Below are 21,527 nucleotides of genomic sequence, written 5' to 3' on the forward strand. Positions count from 1 at the left end.
TCTACTAAAGATGAAAATGAAAGGGAGCTAGTCAACTCAATGCCTAAATACTTTACAGATTCTTTCCTCTGAATTATCTTATTATTGTATGATACATCAAATTCAAATGAAGTTTTATGATTACTCTTAGAACAAAACAGAATGCTTTCGGTTTTGCCTAAGTGTAACGATAATCTATTATCAGTCATCCAATCGACACATGTAGACAGCTGTTCGCTAAGTTTTTCCTCAACAAATTTTGGGTTGGCATTTGAACAAAGTAGTACGCTATCATCTGCATACAATAATAATTTACAGTCTGCTTTTATACAAATAGACATGTCATTGATATAAGTTGAAAAAAGGATTGGGCCTAAAATACTTCCCTGTGGAACTCCACACGTTATAGGCATAATTTTGGAACAAATATCGCGAATAGCCACTACTTGATGTCGATTCGACAAGTAGGATTTGAACCATGCTACAGTAGCCTGGTTAAAACCCATTATTTGTATTTTTTTCAATAAGATGCCGTGATTAACTGTATCAAATGCTTTTTGAAGATCTAGGAGTACCATCCCAACGAATTGTCCCTTAGAAATACTTGTTCTCAGATAATCAGTCAAGTGAATAAGGCATGTCTCAGTCGAATAGTCATGTCGAAAACCTGACTGATATTCGTAAATCATATCATTTTCTTTAAAATATTTTTCGATCTGAACACATACCGCCTTTTCTAGAATTTTGGATACTATGCTTAAAACACTGATAGGTCTATAGTTTTCAACAGCAGTTTTATCTTTCTTCTTATGAATAGGAGTTACTTTTGCAATTTTCATATCCTCTGGGAAAGTGCTGGTAAAAATAGATAGATTTATCAAGAAATTTAATGGTTTGTACAAACTCTTTGCTCCTTCTTTCAGAAATTTAGCAGGTATCAAATCTAACCCAGTGCTTTTTGATACATTTAATTTACGCAACTCATTAAAAATGAATTGATCACTAACAGGTAATAATTCAAATTTATCTTGGCTTATACCTTTTTTTTCATAAAATTCACGAATGTTTTCACTGTCTGCACTGAAAATGTCTTTGCAAGATGGAAGTTTATCTACCAGCGTAGCTGCGACATTTGTAAAATAGGAATTGAATTCATTGGAAATAGTAATCTTATCATGACATAATTCTCCGTCAATTAAAACGACTAATTCTTGGTCCTTTCCATTTTTCTTTTTTAATCCCAAACTTTTTAGATTCTGCCAAAGTCTTTTAGAATCATTTTTATTTTCTTCTATTTTATTTTGTTGGTATTCTAATTTGGCCTTTTTCTTAATTTCTTGTATCTTTTGGAAAGCGTGTCATAATCCTGATCGCTTAGATTTTTCTTCATTTTTTTATACGCCACATTTCTTTCTCGAATAAGAGAAATAATATCTTTAGTCATCCAGTTTTCTGATCTCTGTTTAATTCTAATCCGTTTTTGAGGCGCTATCATATTCAACGTTGAAATAAAAGTATTTTGAAAAACTGACCAAGCCTTATTTACGTCAGTGCATTGGGTTAAATCTGACCAATCAACGGCAGACAGTTTAAGATTGAAAGATTCTTCGCTATATTTTTTCAACGATCTGATATCAGTGGTTCTGTGAACACCTATAGCCAGCCTAATTTTCTTTCGTGTACAGAAAGTAAAAGAATGGTCACTTATACCAAGATCAATAACACCACTTTGACTTATTTTTTGTTCGTTATTACAAATCACATGGTCCAATAAAGGCATTCAGCTCGGAATTGACCAATGACAGAGCGGTACGATGTCCCTCACCCAACACTACTCGCCTATTCGATATTGTTACATGAATATTCATGAGCTATCGATCGGGTCTTTTGCAGGCTGGTATGGTAGTATTCTTGTCCATTAGTAAGCTTTCGATTGTCTGCGACTGCAACGTAGTCCTAGTTCACCGGAAGTGATGACACCGCTCGTTCAGTATCACGTTCGTACATTGATGAAAACAGTTTCGAAGTCGGCGTACCCGTACCAGGCCGCAGCATATACCAGCGTGATAGCGAGTGGGCCGTGGGCCGATGCTCGGCCGGAGAATCAGGCGTAGCATCACGCTACGAACCGGTGGGGCGACTGTGGGTGCAACATTTGCACTCTTGCGCAAAAAGCCGAAAAACACAGTTGTTTGCAAATAGAACATCAATTACCTATCGGATATGTAGTGTCTGAAAACAGGACACACTAAATGTAATGGAAAAGCTGGTAACAAGCAGTAATTTGCAGTTTACCAGCCCTGCTGCAAATCAACGAAACTCGAATGTTGATGCGGCTTCATTCATTTTGTTAAGCTTGGATGACGTCATCATGTACGAACTAGCGCTCGTTCGAGCACTATGACACCGAACGTCAAAACCCTCAAATACGAGTCACAGATTTGGGCAGTGAACGAGAAGGCTCCTCACAGATTACTTCGCGCATGCGCAGCGCTCCCAAAATTCCTTAATCTCATACGTCCACATGGCTCGTCACAGAAAACAAAATGTCTCTAATTGTCTCATTGAGGCAACTTGTGTCGGAAGAAGACACGGGTGACGGGTTGGTTCATGTCAAAGTAATTAATCTTGATTGGCATTCAATCTCCTATGCTCGACTTGTCGGATTTCAGTACAGAGAGAGAGTTGTATGACTGTCCAAGGCACAACAGCATGACACCATAAAAGTCAGCATTCCTCCAGAAGAACATCCTTCGTCGTAGGCCTACGATACTTTATTCCTCTGTATACCCTCACAGCATAGAGCTATGCTCACAGTACCCATGAGAAACAATGATCTGGCTTATAATCCTTCAAGATCTCTTAGAGTCTACTTGTTCGTTATTTGTCTCACTGAGGAATTTTTGTTTGCCATAGGAAATTGATATTATTATTTGCATACGATTGATTGCTTAGAAACTATAGCTACAATTTCTGGAGATGGATGCCATCAATAGGAGATTTATCAAAGAGGAAAGAGCAGAAAATGAATGCTTCATCCTGAAGCAGCAACTGGATTCAGCATGAACGTCTAATCACGATACCTGTATCTGAGAAAGATGTCTACACTTTAAGCCTTTATGACTTTTATGTCGCTCGTTTGGCCAAATGGTCCTTGGTACTCTTCTAACTATACCATGTCCATGCAGAGATCTCGTGATCCAAGCAGGTACTCATATTCAACACCAAGACAAGTGGTGTGCTACAACGTGTACAAGAACCAAACATTCGAAGCTAACAGGCTTTTATTTGTACTGGGTGTAACATCTCGTGTTGATCACTTGACAATCCAGGAGCTTGCTAGCATGGGGTATACTAGCAAGAAGCGCAAAGAATCTACAAAGTCAAGAAGAGAGCATGACGTGGATGGAAATAATGAAACATTCAAGCAGTGAGATACACGTAGAACTGACTCATCATTGCACAATATGAGCGGGGTAACTGCTCATGAACATATGTCAATATCTACCAAGCAAAGGTGTAGGGAAGGTAATCATGGTTCCACATAATCTACATGGAATTTTAGAGGAATGTGTCACGTCCGCGTTTCCTAGAATATGTTTAATATGTCAGATGCTTATTTGCATAATTATGTAACTTACACTTCATTAAGCTCATCATTGGTGTATTAGGCATTCTTAGTGATCACATCATATTGATCTTAACTGAAATGTTTTCATAACTGTACTTGTGAGAAAATCAGGATATCTTGAATTTTTTTACATAAAATGATGCTCATATATTATGCAAATGAGGTAGATTTATTTTCGATTTTTTATTTAAAAATTAAGTTAATTTGTAAAACTTATCATGAACTTCTGTTCAACTTACTGTATATTGTTTTCTGCACTTGATTTCCAATATTTGGATTTTTTCCTAATTGCAACTTGTTATGACTAATTTTCATAAAATGAAAATTTTGTGCAATTCTTATGCTTGTATATTTAAAGACTGTTAGTATTAACCTTCCTGTAAGGCATAGCCATATTCCAATTTCAATATTTCAACATATAATCTATTTGCAATTTTTGAGGTATGTATCATTAGTGTGTTTTCTTGAATATTTATAACATATTAGATACTTATTTGCATAATATACAAATTACACTACAGACACCAAGCTGAATAGTAATGTATTCAACGTCCTTAGTGATAGCAGCATGTAAATGTCAACATTAATGAAATGTTTTTAAGCAGTCAATGTGAGAAAAATCACAATATCTTGGCATTTTTTAGATATAAGGAAGCTTATTTGCATAATATGCATATGAGGTAGATTTGTTTGCACTTTTGATATAAAACATTGAATACATTTATTTATCATGGGATTTCGCTCAAATTGAATTGTTTTGGACACTTAATGTGTAATCTTTGGACTATTTTCCTTATTTTTCAAACTTTTCTGCCTAATTTGCATATGACAATTTCATAAATTTTCATTGTTTGGATTTTTGGGGACCTTTAGTATGTTGTATAGGCGAACTTCCTGGAAAGCATTGTAGTGGAATATCCTGCGTTGCAATTAGTGGTGGGTCTAACCCTATATTGACTGGACTATATTGTTACATCATTAAAATCAAAATCCTCGCATACGAAAATAAGTTGACTTTTGAGGCGGACTTTTGAGGGGATATGGCAGCATGCGGCAGCATGTACAATGGCAGCGAATATTGTGATAGTCATAACAATTATATTAATATATTGATAATGATACCGATAATAAACAGTATGATAACGGTAAAATGATAATAATAAAGACTGCGATAATATACGACTAATAATAATGTATATAATAATGTTAATAATAATGATGATAAAAATTATAATGAAAATGACGATAATAATGATAATGACCATGATAATGATAAAGGTAATGAAACTAAACATGAAATTAACCTGATCATGAGAATCAAATGATTTAAAGTAAAAACAAAAACATTTGAAATAATCTATAATACTATCTTCCAAATAAAATTGTTTTGCAGCAAAATATTAATTTGGGGAAATAAAAACAATAGTACTTCTATCGAAATCAAAGGGGAAAAGAGTAGACATGTAGAAAATAATTAGTACAAATAATATAATATATTCTATTGTAAGCCTTGATGTAAAAACCTCGTTATCGGAATTTGAAGTCGTCAGGAGTTTTACTGCGTTTCCACTCATATACAAAAATAAAAATAAATTAACATGAATATATATAACTTTACAAACTCCTCCGGACCGCTGTTGTATCCACCGTAATAAATATATTATCTGAATAGAGATGATGAAAAGCAATTTAGAAAATCAAAATATAATGCAAGAGTCGAGGGTATTTCAAAGTGATTGACTGCACAATTTAGATTATTAAAAAAAGAAATTCGGTGAATTTTTTGTATGTGGGCGGTATACTTCTAGCCAGCCTATTTTCCGATCCAATGAAAATGGTCATTAAATATCTTAGCAATGTTGACAGTCTGTTAAATAATATTCAGATTCAGATTCATTTATTTCACACCTCTTTAAAATACAAAAATACATAAATGCAAATAAAAATCTTATACGACAGAACAGATATTGACAAGTATAAAGTATAAGTAGTCATAAACAGATAGTAAAACACAGTAAATATAAACAATGATTTCCGCTGTACGGCGGATGTGGGGGAAAGACAGAAAGCCATTGGCCTATCGAGGTCTATCCCCCTGATTACCGTACAACAGGAAAAACAAAACAAACACAATGCAAGAAAGGGGATAATAGAGGAATTAAAATCCTAACTAACGGGGGGAGAGGGGGGGGGGGGGGGGGTGGCAGGCAAAGGAGGGGACACAAGTGTTAATTATTTAATATTGTATAATATTGTATTGTAATAAGTCATTATGGCGTATATACACATAAATATACTGATACAGATGTATATATAACATTTAGAATTTCACTTAATTATTCTATATTTTATGATAAATATGAATTAAAAGAAAAAAAAAATAATAATAATATTTGCACCAACATGCTGTATGACATAAGAGGCAGATTAAGCTATAGTACAGTATGTAAGAGAGCATGTTTGTATTTTCTCTTGAATATGTTTAATGATTGACTATCTTTTAAATGATTTGGAAGGCTGTTCCAAATCTGGGGCCCTTGATAGCATATACTTGCTCTGGAAACATCATATTTAAGAAGTGGAATATATAGGTCTGTAGAATTTCTGCAGTTATATTTATTTACGTTATAGTTATAGAGGAAATATTCATTAATTGAGAGAGGAAGTAGATTATGTATAATAGAATACATAAAGACTGCAACGTGAAACTTATAAAGGTCATTCAAAGGGATGATTTGTAGTTTTTTTAATAATGGTTCGGAGTGAGCATAATAATTTGAGTTTGTTATAATACGGATAGACTGTTTTTGAAGTTGAAATAATCTTTGGAAAAGGTATCTATGACATTGTCCCCATACAGTTATACCATAAGTAAGATGCGAGAAAATCATCGAATAATATAAATTTACAAGGACCCTCAGTGGGAGGAGGTCCCTTACTCTGTATAATGCTCCAGTAAATCTTGATATTTTCCCTGAAATATAGCCGACATGATCTTTCCAAGTTAATTGTGAGTCTATCCATATGCCAAGAAATTTCACAGTATTTTCTCGTTTTATTTCGATGTTATTTATCATTAATTGCATATCATAGTTGATGGATCTGCCTTTCGTGTGGAATATAACATATGAAGTTTTTTTAGCATTGATTTGTAATTTGTTACATAAAAACCATTGCTCAAAGATTCTCAACTCATTTTGTAAGTTATTTTTTATCAATTCAATATTATTGCCTGACAGGAAGAAACTAGTGTCACCAGCAAATTGTATCACTGATGTATTAGTACTAATATTTTGAAGGTCGTTGATGTATATTAGGAATAACACTGGCCCTAGAATTGAACCCTGAGGGATCCCGGTAGTAATAATTGTCGGTGAAGATTTAATATTTCTAATTGCAACATATTGTTTTCGGTTTGATAAATAACTTTTAAACCAGTTAAGAACTAACCCTCTAATGCCATAAAAATATAATTTGTCAAATAGAATACGATGGTCCATGCAATCGAAAGCCTTCGACAGATCAAGGAATATCCCAACTGTTATCTTCTTCTGTTCAAAAGATTTCACTAGTTTGTCAACAAGCTCAATGAAAGCTAAATTTGTATCATAGCCTTGTCTGAATCCATATTGTTTTGGAGATAAAATATCAGCTTTTCTTAAATACGACATTAATTTTTCACAAGCAATTTTTTCAAATATTTTGCTAAATACACTCAATACCGAAATGGGGCGATAATTATTCAAAATATCCGTGTCACCACTTTTATAAACGGGAGTAACTTTTGCGGTTTTATGGCTATCAGGGAAGACACCCGATTCTAACGAATTTTTTATAATAACATGCAGGGGGCGAATAATAAAATGGATAGTTGACTTTATAAGTTTAGTAGTGAAGCCGTCATATCCGTGACTCTTCTTTAACTGTAGTTTTAATACAATCTTTAGAATATCATTTTCTGTAATATCAGTGAAAAACATTGAGTTTACATAGTTACCTTTAAGGTATTGCGTGTGGTCATGTATACAATCGGTATTTTCAGCAATTTTATTGTGTATGGTACTGCCAATAGAAGTGAAAAACATATTAAAGGATTCAGCAATTGTATGAGCATCACTGGTATAATTTCCGTCACAGTTTATGTTCTTAATATTCTGACATTTTGGCTTTCTGTTTAGTATTTCATTGATGACTTTCCAAGTGGCTCTAGGATTATTTTTCAAATGCTGAAATTTTTCATCAAAGTATTTACGTTTTGCATATCTTATTTCACTGTTAACCTTATTTCTATGTGCTTTAATTCATATGGTTAGTAACGGTAGGATTTATAACATATTTTTTTAAAAGTAAATGCTTCTTTTTGCACATTTTTTTCAATGATTTCGTAAGCCAAGGTTTATCTCTCTTAAAGTATTGTTTCTTTTTTACTTTTATAGGGAAACTATTATCATGGAGTTTTGAATACATGTGTATAAACATTTCAAATTGCTTATTTACATCTTTTTCATTTTCTAGAAATGACCAGTTAGTGGCTTGCAGTTATACAGAATAGATATACATTTGCATCAGTGTACTCTCGGGTTTCATGTTCTTGTACACAATCTAAACTATTATTAGAATTATTTCCGGGTATAATAATAAAAGGAGATAGGTGGTCACTGATATCTACAGTGAGTATACCCGACTTAATAACCTTTTCGGGGATATTACATATGATATTGTCTAAGGCGGTCGTTGATGTTGGAGTAATTCTTGTCGGTTTTACTATTTGTGGATAGAAGGAAAAAGTAGCCAGAGTATCAACAAAATTATTAACAGAAGAATTTATGTTATAGTTAAGAATATTTATATTAAAGTCACCCAATAGTGTGGACTGTTTCTTTTCCTTTGAAATATTATTTAAAAGTATGGTTATGTCATCCATAAATTTTACCTTTGATTGATTTGGTGGTCTATATATCACGGATATTATATGATTAGTTGGTTTCGAATTGATTTCTATAGACATGCTTTCAATATTATCATTGAAGATATCAAGATCTTGTCTTCTTTTAAACTGTATATCACTGCGTAAATAAATACCTATACCACCCCCTCTCTTCGTTTTACGAGATTTTGCAGTGAACGAAAAACCTGGTAAATTATATCCTTCCTCATCACCTTCTTTGAGCCATGTTTCAGTAACTGCGATAATAGATTGATATGAATTAATGAGATGTAGATATGAACTAAGAGCATCAAAATTTCTTTTCAGGCTACGGCAATTAAAATGTAAAAGAATATATAGCGGTAATCTATTAAGATTTGATATCAATTGCTGAAATTCATCAAGGGTATGATATTCGTTTTCAACGGATAATTCGTCATGATTTTCTTCATCTAAATGGGTATTGGTTATTGGATTTCTACATAAAAAAACAATCAGTACGTCCAGTTCCGGAAATTTGCCTGCCACAAGAACATGATATACCATTAGACATAAATGTAGGAAGTATTACTCATAAAGGACATATAAATATTAATTATTGCTTATTAAATAAAAATCAAAGAAAAAAAAAAAAAAAAAAACACTTTAAACATAAAGATATCAATTACTCATTAAAAAAGAATGAAACACAAAATGGTGTAAAGATCGCAGAGATCGCAAGAATGGAAAAAATTTGAAGCGTCAGCAAGTCTAAATACTATATTATGAATATTCATAGAGGGAACACGTACTGTTTTTTTCATGTTATTTCAGACATAGGTCAAACATGCATAGCTGATTATTAAAATCAAAACTATCTCCGAAATAAGGAGAAGTGAATTAAAAATAACTTATTATCAATAAAACGTATCGTGAAGGATACCAGACACAAGGAATTGATAAACCTTCTTTTATATCAAACAACAACCATTGTATCGTGAAGATCGGGCAAGTTTATTGCCCGTCTTATTCTCAACACACAATTGGGACCTTTCGCAATCCTCACGGACGCTAATATTAGGGTCCCCTAACACAAAAGTTAACGCTTAATCATACACTTGATTTTTAAGATTGATTGTGCATTATAGTCAATAGAATCAAACGTAGAAAACTGCTCTACAATCAATGCTAAGCTTTGTGTTACAGGGGGGTTACAGGTCCTACAGATCTGCTTTTCGTGTGCAAAATCCTTTTTGGCGACACCCGCACCTTACATGCATGTATATTACGACTGATGGCTGGAGATATTCGAAATGCAGACCTAAAATAGATTATGACATGGATAAGAAAGTGGTTTTTCAAACAAATCTAGTACATATTGAGTGAGGAAAAACTTACTGAATGAAGGCTTAGATATAGATCATTACAGTCCATCGAATCGATATTACATTTAATGTGGATTATTGGTGGATCACTGGCAATTGATTTCATGGGTCAGATCAACCTCTCCAGCCGAACATTTCGCGTGAGTTGATATTTGCCCACCATTATGTAATACGTTTGAACTCGTTTCTTTTTGTTTATTTTGTTTCTTTTGTTAGCTTCTTCTACACAAACGATATGCCTCTCGCACACGATGTAATGGGCATTATGTTTTACTTCCCCCAAAAATGGGGGATTAGATTCAAATTCCGGGGAGACTACTTCCATTGATGAGTGGATACCAGGCACGACCATGGGGTTTCGAAAAGTACCCTAAACTAGGGAAGTAATTCTTTTCCAGATTATGAAAATGCATCTCTTAACAAGAATTTGGCTTGTGAAATCCTACAAGTATTGGATATATATCCCTTTTTGTCAGCATTTTAAACATCGTTTTGACACCCTTATAACGTTATTAGGCCTATACGTAACGTACCTGCCCACTCTGTCCCCTTTTACGCGTGGTCGCTCCTGGTATCCACTAATCAATGGAAGTGGGCCCCCCGGGCGGCCTCTCGAGCTCTAGGAGTCAAATGTGGCTTTGGAAAGTCGTCCTCAATCGGAAATATCGCTGTTACCATAGTAGCAACCAAAATTTTGCACACGAAACGCATATTGAATGTTTCCGTCGCAGATGCGAAACGAAAAAAAAAGTTCATGTCACACAATTTGCATTGCAGGACAGAGTTTTACGACAATGATGACGGGCCCAAAAAGTCTCTTCCAAAATCAACTAACGTCGTAAATAAGCGTGCGCGTCCTCAAACGAAAGGTCGGGATTGTCACTTTGAGTTCGTAGCACCAAGAATTTCATACGAGAAGAAACAATGAAGTGAGTAGACCTTTTTCTCATTTGATGGGAGTTATAACAGATCTATATAAGTTCACGGTATATTATCGTGAAGATTAGGCTGATTCATTGTCTATCTTATTCTCAATCAACGTTTATGTACGAGAAAATACAATGGGATAAGTAGGCCTCCTTCTCATTGGATAGAAGTTATTGTTTGATAACAGATCTACAGGTAAGTTCATTGTACATCATATTCTCTTGGTGGTAACGCCCAGAATTGTATTTCAGACACAAGAGATAGATTAACCTTCTTTTTACATTTGAACAAACGATACTGTATCGTGGAGATTTAGCAAGTTCATTGCCCACCTTATTCTAAAGACATTGTCACTTTGGGGTCGTAGCACCCAGAATTCCATACGAGAAAATACAATGAGATGAGTAGACTTTCCTCTTATTGAATAGGAGTTATTGTTTGGGAACAAATCTATGGGTAAGTTCATTGTACATTATATTCTTTAGTTCTGTGGTTGGAAACGCCTAGAATTGTATATAAGACACGAAAAATAGATAAACCTTCTTTTAATATTGAACAAGATATATATTATATCGTGAAGATTAGGCAGATTCATTGCCCATCTCCTCAATAAACATTGTCACTTTGGGGTCATAGCACCCAAAATTCTATACGAGAAAATACAATGAGATGAGTAGGCTTTCTTCTCATTGGACATAAGTTATTGTTTGATAACAGATCTACAGGTAAGTTCATTGTACATTATAATCTTTAGGTGGTAACGCCCAGAATTGTACTGTATTTCAGACACAAGAGATAGATTAACCTTCTTTTTGTATTTGAACAAACGATATTATATCGTGGAGATTATGCAAGTTCATTGCCCATCTTGTTCTAAAGACATTGTCACTTTGGGGTCATAGCACCCAAAATTCTATACGAGAAAATACAATGAGATGAGTAGGCTTTCTTCTCATTGGACAGAAGTTATTGTTTGATAACAGATCTACAGGTAAGTTCATTGTACATTATAATCTGTAGGTGGTAACGCCCAGAATTGTACTGTATTTCAGACACAAGAGATAGATTAACCTTCTTTTTGTATTTGAACAAACGATATTATATCGTGGAGATTATGCAAGTTCATTGCCCATCTTGTTCTAAAGACATTGTCACTTTGGGGTCATAGCACCCAAAATTCTATACGAGAAAATACAATGAGATGAGTAGGCTTTCTTCTCATTGGACAGAAGTTATTGTTTGATAACAGATCTACAGGTAAGTTCATTGTACATTATAATCTGTAGGTGGTAACGCCCAGAATTGTACTGTATTTCAGACACAAGAGATAGATTAACCTTCTTTTTGTATTTGAACAAACGATATTATATCGTGGAGATTATGCAAGTTCATTGCCCATCTTATTCTAAAGACATTGTCACTTTGGGGTCGTAGCACCCAGAATTCCATACGAGAAAATACAATGAGATGAAAAGAAATTCTGAGGGTAATCATTCAAATCGGCAAAAAAAATACATCTGTGTCATGCAATGACTTCAATATTTTATGATGAAAATGTCGTTAGTATTATTTGCATGTATTAACAATCAATTATAGTTTAATGCAAATGAGTATCTCATTATAAATAATTGTTCGTTCAAAATCATCAATGTTTGGGAGCATAGAAGAAAGTTCTCGTGGTTCATACCTTCAGTCATTACGAAGTTGATAGTTTGTCTTTAACTTTTTCGATGTCGCTCATCCTGGTCAACGTAATTCGATGATCATCAATTGTGATTACCTTGATTCGTCCATCTTGTGTCCATATACTTTTTAGATGGTCTTTGAACTTTTTCTTGATTACCCAGAATAACACTGCTCTTGATTTTGTCAAATGTTCTTGTATGTAGTACGATGGGGCTCTTAATTTGCGTAGCTTACCTCGGTTTTGGTAGACGGCATTACGAGTGGTATAGTTGGCAAATTTCATGATGATCCCACGCTTCTTATCATTCTTCTGTATTCCTAGTCGGTGTGATCGGTCAATATCACTATCCTTGATGTGTAGTCCAAGCTTGTCTTTGCAGAAATTCTTTAAAACCTCTTCCGTATTTTCGCCTTCTTTCTCCTCGATTCCATGAAATACTAAACAGTTTCTCCTCGAATATTGTTCAGCATCGTCTTGTTGATTTTCGAGATCAATAATTTTATTCTCAAGATCTTTGATCTTTTTTTCTTTCTCTTCTAGATCAAATCCATAAGATTCTTTTAGTGCTTCGGCAACCTTTGTAGTAATAGTATCAATTAATTCGTCGATAATAATTTGCTTTACCTTTACGGTCAGATTGTCAAGCAAATTGTTGTTTCCTTCCAGTGCCTTGCGGACTTCTTCTCGAACATTTACAGACATTTCTTCGGCCTTCGTCGTAGATCTCGTAGGCATACTTTGATGGTTCAAAATATGACAGAAAAGTTTATGATGATATGGCACACATCCAAATATTCCCGTAATTAGAAATAAATTCAAGAAGACTCCTCTCAGTAGTTAATTTGTTGATTCAGCAATAAAAATCAAATTCCAGAGTATGTTCGTGGAATATATGTATGCATCAATGTATTCCCATGTGGAGTTATATGCTGCTTCGCTTCAGTGCCAGAGCTAACAAAAAACACGTCGCACCTCATGACTCTCTGCTCTCGATCGTTGTTAGATTTAACTTCTGATATAAAAGAAAATTTTTCTCTGAATAGAACTAATGGAAAGCAATCAAAAAACATAAAATAGAATATAAGCGTCGAGTGTTTTTTCAAAGTGATTGATTACGTATTTTAGATTATTAAAAAAGGCCATTCTGCGTCCTGAAATTGGTATAAAATCTCATAATAAATGTTTAATGTAGCAAGAGAATATACATAATTATGTGTGTCTTTATGTAGGGTATCCATGTGCCTATATTGTTTGATCATGATGAATGATTATTACTTTTGTTTATGTTCTGTATTTCACTCTCGATCTTCTTCCACGTTTCGTTCACCACATTCTCTTTTTCTTCGTCTTTGATTTTTTTTTTCATTCTGCATCACCTCTCTCTTACGTCTCTCAGTTCCCCCCATCTCTCTCTCTCTCTCTCTCTCTCTCTTCTTCTTTTCCCTGCTTCGCCCAGGGCACTGGAAACGATTTTTTGACTGGGGTGCTGATGTCATTTTGACAAGCAAAAAAAAAAAAAAAAAAAAATGGTTTCACTCCAAATTGAAGGTCATTTTCCGCGGTTATATTTCTCCATTTTGACATACCGTCCAGAATTCATGAGGATCAGTGCTGCCTGTATGGAAAATAATACACGCAGCACAGCACCCCCGCTTCCCAGGGCCATGGCTCCGTCTTATTTACCCTTCTTGGTGTATGAATGCTATAGGGGTGGGAGTGTGCGCCCTTATTTTTTTTTTGAAGTTGTAAAAACAAAATGCAGAGGAAAAAAAGAAAGAAGAGTATAAAACGATTAATGTGTGGATCATGTCACTCTATGCACCGTAAAAAGGTTGTGTAAGCCGGTCACTTTAAAAACAAATTGTTTAAACATTTAAACAGATGTTCACAATTTTAAACAATTGTTGTTTAAATTTTAAAACAATTGTTGTTTAGATTTTAAAACAATTTATTGTGCAAACTTATCAAAAATAAACTTTTCAAACTTTACAAAAAAAATAAACAATAATTATTACTATTGAAACAATGAACTTAAAATGTTGTAGTATCCCCGTTGTCATGGTTGTTATTTTTGTTTTTTTTAAGCCACGTCACTTCAAGTTAAACTTAACCCCCCCCCTGCCACTGAATATCATACACAATTAGCATTCATTTTACACCAGTGTTAAATTTGAGTGTTAAATCAACATGATGGTTGTAATCAAACACCTTCGATTTTTACTTAAAACTCTTTGGTGTTATGTTTAAACTCTAGGATGCAATTTCAACACCTCATGCTGTGGTCAGATTCTAGGGACACCAACTGCCGTCAGATTTGAATAACACCCCATTTTTTATATTGTAACGAAAAATACATTAACGAAACAGATGACAAATGAGGGTCATGTCAAGACAAACTTTATTCAGTACAATTGTAATGCAATTAAAATATTAATACGACAGACAGTCAGACAGAGAGATGACAATCATTAATGATATCAAACAGTATAATACGGTCAAGAATAGAACAAAATAAGTATAAAATTCGATATAATAATTGTGCCCATCTATTGTTTACAACAAGTGTGAAATATCTCTACAATAAAGTCTCTTTATATGTACATCGTACCCGATTTAAATATCCTTCCGAAATTACTCATATCACATCTCCATTTAAAAAGAAAAAAAAGAAAATAAAATTAACAAAAAAAATATATATTAAAAATAATGTGAATCAAGGCTGGTTTGAGTATGGGGAGGTGGAAATAAAGTGGTATGGAGGGGGTGCACATCGTAGAGATGTGGAACTAAAGTATGGAATCAGCTGAAGAAAGCAGAAGAATGGGTACACATTTCATTTTGCTTGCCAGTGTCGGAACTCCTCTGCCTCAGCGGGAGGGTGCGTGTGCACCCAGTCAACGCCCTTGCAAATACATTATCATAAGATAAAATGAGATGTCTGTTAAATGGCAGTGAATAATGATTATGATGCTTAAAATTTTCCCTTTTTTAGGTCTAAATCTGAAGAAAAAAAATCAGCTCGCGTTCGCATCATTACTATTATTAATTAGATACTGAACCAAAAAAAAATCTGATCTTGCTTCGCCCATGCATGATTTTGATGAGTGAAAAGTAATAATAATAAAATGTCCATTTATATAGCGTAGTTACTATGTTCGTATACCCAACAGCGCTTTGATAATTGGTATCATTAAATTTTTATTACCCCGGCTGTATGAGCCGCCATATTTATATGCGCGAAGGCGTTCAAGGAATAAATCCTACAAATAAATCCTACCGGGTAACCATTCACCTCACCTGGGTCGAGTGCAGCACATAATGCGCTTCATGAATTCCTAAAACAGTAATTAAACAGTTAAAATGTTTCTTTTCAGGTCAGAGTACATGGCTATAAGCCTGTTCACGGTTGTAAACTGCGCACGAGCAGAAAAAGGTCATTGGAGACAACAATGAAGGTGGCTTTCAAAATCACTGACATAGGCATTTGTGATTTGATGATTATTCATGTTTCCTTTCAAAATATTTATCACATCCAAGCTGAAGAGTAATAAATAGAGCCTTCATAATCACTGGTATTTGACAGTAGCCTTAACAATAGTCAAATGTGCCAAAGGCAGACAATAAAACAGATTTCCAAACTTTATCCCTGATGTACTATTCTAGTCACCTGGTCTATACAATGCATTTTGTTCTTAGAATTTGAATACTCTACCGGTAAAGCTTACGCAACATCTATATTTGAAAATGATAGTGCTTATCCTAATGAAAAATCACAAAGGTCATTTGAGAAAAGTTGATCATGAGCTAACCGTGAACTGGCTTATTGAGCGCGCTCCAATAAGTGATTCACAATTTTCGTTCGTGCCCCTTCATGCCATTACCTAAGGAACGCCATTGACGAATAAATAGCATCCTGAACACGAATAATCTCTCTGATTTTCTTTAAAAAAAAATAAGTTTAAGAAATATCATTGGCGGAATCAGGGGCGAGGCGCTGCTGAGGCCCCGTATTGGCGCTGCAGAAAGGGGGGGGGGGAGAAGGAGAGGGGAAAAGGAATAAAAGGGAAAAGAGTTGGAAGAAAAGCGAATGAAACAATGAGAGGGGAATAAGTAAGAAGATATGTTCGGTAATTAGTTACAGTTAAAGATTTCGCTCGCGCTTCGCGCTCGCATATACCTTGAGTGATATAATTATCTTCTCAAGAGGATAAGAAGGGGCTCAAAATATGATGTTTTCTAGTCAATATGCACAAATTATTCTGCCCGCTATTCGAGTTATCAGTATTTAGGTTCAGCGAGATACGCATTCTATTCATGATTACAAAAATTGTGATATCAACAATTTAACAATAAGCGGTATCCTCTCTATTAATTCCCACAAACAGTCCTCCAAGTGCCCCCCCCTTTCAGTTCAGTAGGCATATAATCGTATATCAAATATTTTATCGCTCTCCATTCGCAATAATTATTCAAAAGATACGCATTATGTTCATGATTACAAAGTTTGTGATCTAGTCCCTATTTCGCAAATGATAATCAGTGCGCTCTTTGCGCTCGCATCATTTATAGTGACATCTACTACGCTCTTCACCATTTTCAGTCTAGGCCCTATACATGTTAAACAGTGGTCAACATGTTCACTTTCGAGTCAGTATATCAAAAAAGTTCAACCCTGGCTTCATGCTCGCAGTAATTATCAATTGAGATACACAGCTTGTTCTGTATTTAAAAAACGTACTCAGTTTTCAGACCAGAATATCAAAATGTTCAGCTCGTGTTTCGCGCTCGCATCATCTATTCAGGAAGATATCCATCCTTTTAATGATTACGAAAGTGAATAGAGTGTCCCGCTCCTAGGACTAGATCTAAAAAAAGATTCAGCCCGCTCTTCGCTCTTGCAATAATTGCTTATTGAGCTTAAGGAAAGGCATACATAATAATTCCCAGAAAATAATTCTTGATAGATGGCGAATAAATATCAAAGCTGTTGACAAAACACGCAAGATTTCTTTGGAATTTTGAAATAATAAAGATACAAAATAATGTGCCTTAAAAGTAAACTTTCATTCATCAATAAATCACACCGACGTTTCGCATAGATGAATATTCAAAAATATATATATACCCTTGGGAACGATCATTTTAAAAACATTTCTTATCTTTAGGGTGAATCAATGTTCATAATGAGTTCGTTTGCAGCGTCTGAAATGTCTTCCTGATGAGAATAGGTCTTATGTTGACCCTTGAATTATTAGGTTCTACTGAGTTTAGGGATTGCTGCGGCGAGTATAGCCGAGTCCCTCGTGTGAACGCACTCGAACACTTCCGCCTTGTCTTTCGAGACTGGAACGAGTAGAGGAGCATCTCGCGGTAGCTTCTCCCGCTGAACGCATAGAGGAACGGGTTTAGTGCCGAATTGGAATAGGCCAAGCAGAGAGAGAAGAAGGTAAAATGCATGAGGTGGACGCTCTGCATGGCCTCGCCGTCGATCTGGAACGACGTCGCGAGGTTGATGGCATGGATGGGCCCCCAACAGACGCCAAAAAGGATGACGACCAGGAGCGTCATCCTCGTCACTTTCCATCGCTTCTTCCGCTGTGCTTCCGACGCCATGCTCGCCAGGTAGAAGCTGCTCCAGACTGTTCGCAGGATGCGGAGGTAACAGTAAGACATCACCACGAAGGGGAGGATATAGAGGATCAACTTAGCGTAGACTTGGTAGGCACGATAAGCGTAGAGCCACTTTTGTTGGTTACCTTGGCTGCCGGTACTGAAGCCACGCGCACCGCAGAACTTGTCGCCCTGGACGGGACCGCTGTGAACCTCCATCAGGAGCATGGCGGGTATGTGGAGAATAAAGGACGCTGGAGGGAAAACAGAAAAAAGGGAAATATACCAATATTACGCAAGCTTTAAAGTGCCATCGACTTGTCGCCGAGATGGCGGGATAAGTTATCTTGCCAAGTTGACGTAATTATGAAAAGTTGTATGTCAACATGGCGAGACAAGATATTTAACAACACATTATGCACAACATCACACGCACGCACATGCAAGTTCTATTACTACCATCGGCACGTCTGGCGCTTCAGGAAAACAGATACATCACTACAGGGGGCCGGGGCGCCCTTAATTATTGATTGATTTTTATTTGCCAAGTCACCAAAATATATACAGCAGCATTAAAATCAGAAAGCATAGACAGGATAACACAAGAAAGCTCGAAAGTTTATTTCCAGTGGCATGGGTGGGGTCCTCAAAATCTATCAAGAAAATCGGTGGGGGGGGGGGGGGCGGAGCAGAAGAACACAGGACGGTATCGAATGGAGGGAATTTAAAAAACACACACCGAACAAACTGTCGAAGCTTGCACAGATTGACGCCAAGGCGTCAAATGCTTGTAGACCAATATAAATAACCCTAACACACTTAGGGCAGGCAAACCGCTGGTCCATACGCCGTCGCCCGTGGTCAAATCCTGGGTCATGTCAGCAACGCTGAAAATGGTAACAATCTATACAGGTATACGAGACGACAGCCTACCTGGTACCAGGTTAGTGGGGAATTTTCGAAACTGCAACGGGGTCGGCTTGAAGAACACAGAAAATGTATTGTCAAACATCCTTCATGACAAAGAGTCTTTGTCAAAAATTGATGAACCAAAACCACAGTTCCGTCTTTGATTCTGCATGGACAAACGATATTTGCAATATTCCTTCAGCTCAGAAACTAAGGACAACACGGCTGTCCCGGTTCACGAATTTTTGACAATTACCTCCCAGCTGTTCTTTGTCCTTTGACGGACTTTTTCAATACTTTTTCTATGTTATTAAATCTGTCCCAGTTGCAGATGTGAAAACTCACTATTGTCGCCAATTGAGAAAAAAAAAACGCGCCGGCGTCAATCTGTGCAAGCTGCGACAGTCTGATGTGGCATGTTTTTGAAATATTCCGCCGGCGACATTATGTGCATGGGCGACAAGTTATGCCGCAACAGACGTATGTGTCACTTTTTTAAAAGAATTCTATTCACTGGATGCCATACACACCTATCCATATAACGAAGTTGATGACATTGGCTCGGGTTACTGTCCGCGAATGGAGGGAGTGGATTGGGTGCAGGATGACGCGGTAGCGGTCTGCTGTCATGGCAACCAGAGTTGCACTTGATGCTTGTACAGTCACCTGTAAATACAGCAATAGATGACAAAAAATGAAAATGATTATTTGTATCAAGCACAAAAACAATATTCATCATGATCATTGTGATTACGAAGAGTAAAAGTCGACAATTTCAAAATCCATGAATGCAGTGTCAACGACATGTTAATGATCATTTTCTTTATAGATGTGCTTCTCTAAGAGGATTTCCGCGAGATGATGATTATGCTGATGATGATGATGGTGGTGGTGGTGGTGATGATGATGGTGGTGGTGATGTTGATGATAATGAGGATTGTGGTGATGTTAATGATGATGGTGATGATGGTTTTGGTGTTGGTGGTTGTGGTGATGGTGATGATGATACTGCTGCCAGAGCTGCTGATGATGTTGACGGTGATAGAAATGATGATGACGATGATAATAATTATGGTGGTGGTGATGATAATGGTGGTGGTGGAGATGGTAATAGAGTAACGATGATCGCAGTATTAATGAAATAAGCTCGTAATGCCTAAAATAGCGCCAGCCTAATAAAGATATGCTTAAAGTGTTCAAGCGTCGAGATTAAGACTTTGTATAAGCAAACGCAGAAGTGATAACAAAATGGTGATGGTGATGATGATGATGATGATGATAATGATGATGATGATGAAGATGATGATAATGGTGATGATGGTGATGATGATGATGATGATGATGATGGTGGTGGTGGTGTTAATGAAGATGATGATGAATTGATAATGATGATATTGAAAAAGGCGATAACAATAAATGATGATGATAATGTTGATGAACATTATTAACATTGGTGGTTAATACGATTTTTTTAATTCCCAATATCTATAATGGAAACATCAACATAATATTTTCATATTTTATGTATTTCTTTTCAGCTAGCTAATCCTCGCCCAGGATCGGCGCGAGTGTACTTTGATGGTAGGGGGGATGTGCAAGATGACCTTAATATGGCCCCATATGGGGGATCATAGAGTATTAATTGTAACACTTCATACACGTCACAGACCTTTCATTTGTATGCATGCATTCCTTCCGGCTATCTTCCCTTTTCTCCCTTGGTTTTATTTTCCTATTTTCCCCTTTCTGTAATTCTTGAAAATGCCCCTGACAAACCATTCCTCCTCTCGACCCCCTCATCTGTTCAGACCCAATTTACAAATTCCCTGATGACGCCAAAAACACTCTCAATTAAGCGGGGAAGGGGTTTTCGAAGAACGTGCTTGGCGAACAAACAATCTCCCATCCCTCGTACAGACATTTTCATATGAGAGCGTTTAAAGCATGTCCAACTCATTTTGAAGGGGCGTTTGAGTCGAAGACATAAGGGTATACGTTTTTTTTTAAATAAAGCTATTCTGACAAGCCTAAAAAGAGTCATTGCCTCAATATATGACCCCCGCCCCCATTGAGGCCAATAGCCCCCTCCAAAAAAAAACCCAGATATGTTGTGCATATTTTTCTATTGTCTTTTCTTCGACATCTTCCTCGGGGGGGGGGGGGCGTCGTCCCCACTTGATCCGCACCTACAATAGACATGCTTCTACCCTGTTGAATGTTTTTTTGTTTAGAATCGGGATAAAAGGCTGATACAATTCTGAAAAAAACGTTAATAATCAAAACTTGTTGAAGGCTCAAGCAGATTTGAGGACTATTGTCAAAGTAAAAAAAAATACGATAAAGGGTACAATTCTTTTAAATAGTTCTTCATTGATAGTCTGGACATTTACATGCAGGAATTTCTGGATTAAAAACTTGTGAGTGAAAGTGGCATATGGAATTCACCCATTTTATTCAGTTTATCCTCGGTCATCTCATGTTACCTAAAATATT

The 21,527-nt window shown here is 36.0% G+C and overlaps 1 protein-coding gene across 2 annotated transcripts; it reads right to left on the reverse strand.

Annotated features, from left to right (window-relative positions):
* Nucleotides 1-14,898: 14,898 nt before the first annotated feature.
* Nucleotides 14,899-19,699, reverse strand: LOC129260435 (G-protein coupled receptor 54-like). Of its 2 annotated transcripts, XR_010293674.1 has the most exons (3): nt 19,565-19,699; nt 16,336-18,379; nt 14,899-15,903 (listed from the first exon to the last, which is right to left on the reverse strand). XR_010293674.1 is itself a non-coding variant. In XM_064099949.1 (2 exons), the coding sequence occupies exons 1-2, from the start codon at nt 19,662-19,664 to the stop codon at nt 17,694-17,696; spliced, it is 786 nt and encodes a 261-aa protein (XP_063956019.1). In that variant the 5' UTR covers nt 19,665-19,699; the 3' UTR covers nt 14,899-17,693. The 2 variants fall into 2 exon arrangements, 1 of the variants encoding a protein (XP_063956019.1); XM_064099949.1 differs by having other exon boundaries at nt 14,899-18,379.
* Nucleotides 19,700-21,527: the final 1,828 nt, after the last annotated feature.

The sequence above is a fragment of the Lytechinus pictus genome, chromosome 5 (genome assembly GCF_037042905.1).
Source record: "Lytechinus pictus isolate F3 Inbred chromosome 5, Lp3.0, whole genome shotgun sequence".
In the NCBI taxonomy this organism is placed as follows: Eukaryota; Metazoa; Echinodermata; class Echinoidea; order Temnopleuroida; family Toxopneustidae; genus Lytechinus; species Lytechinus pictus.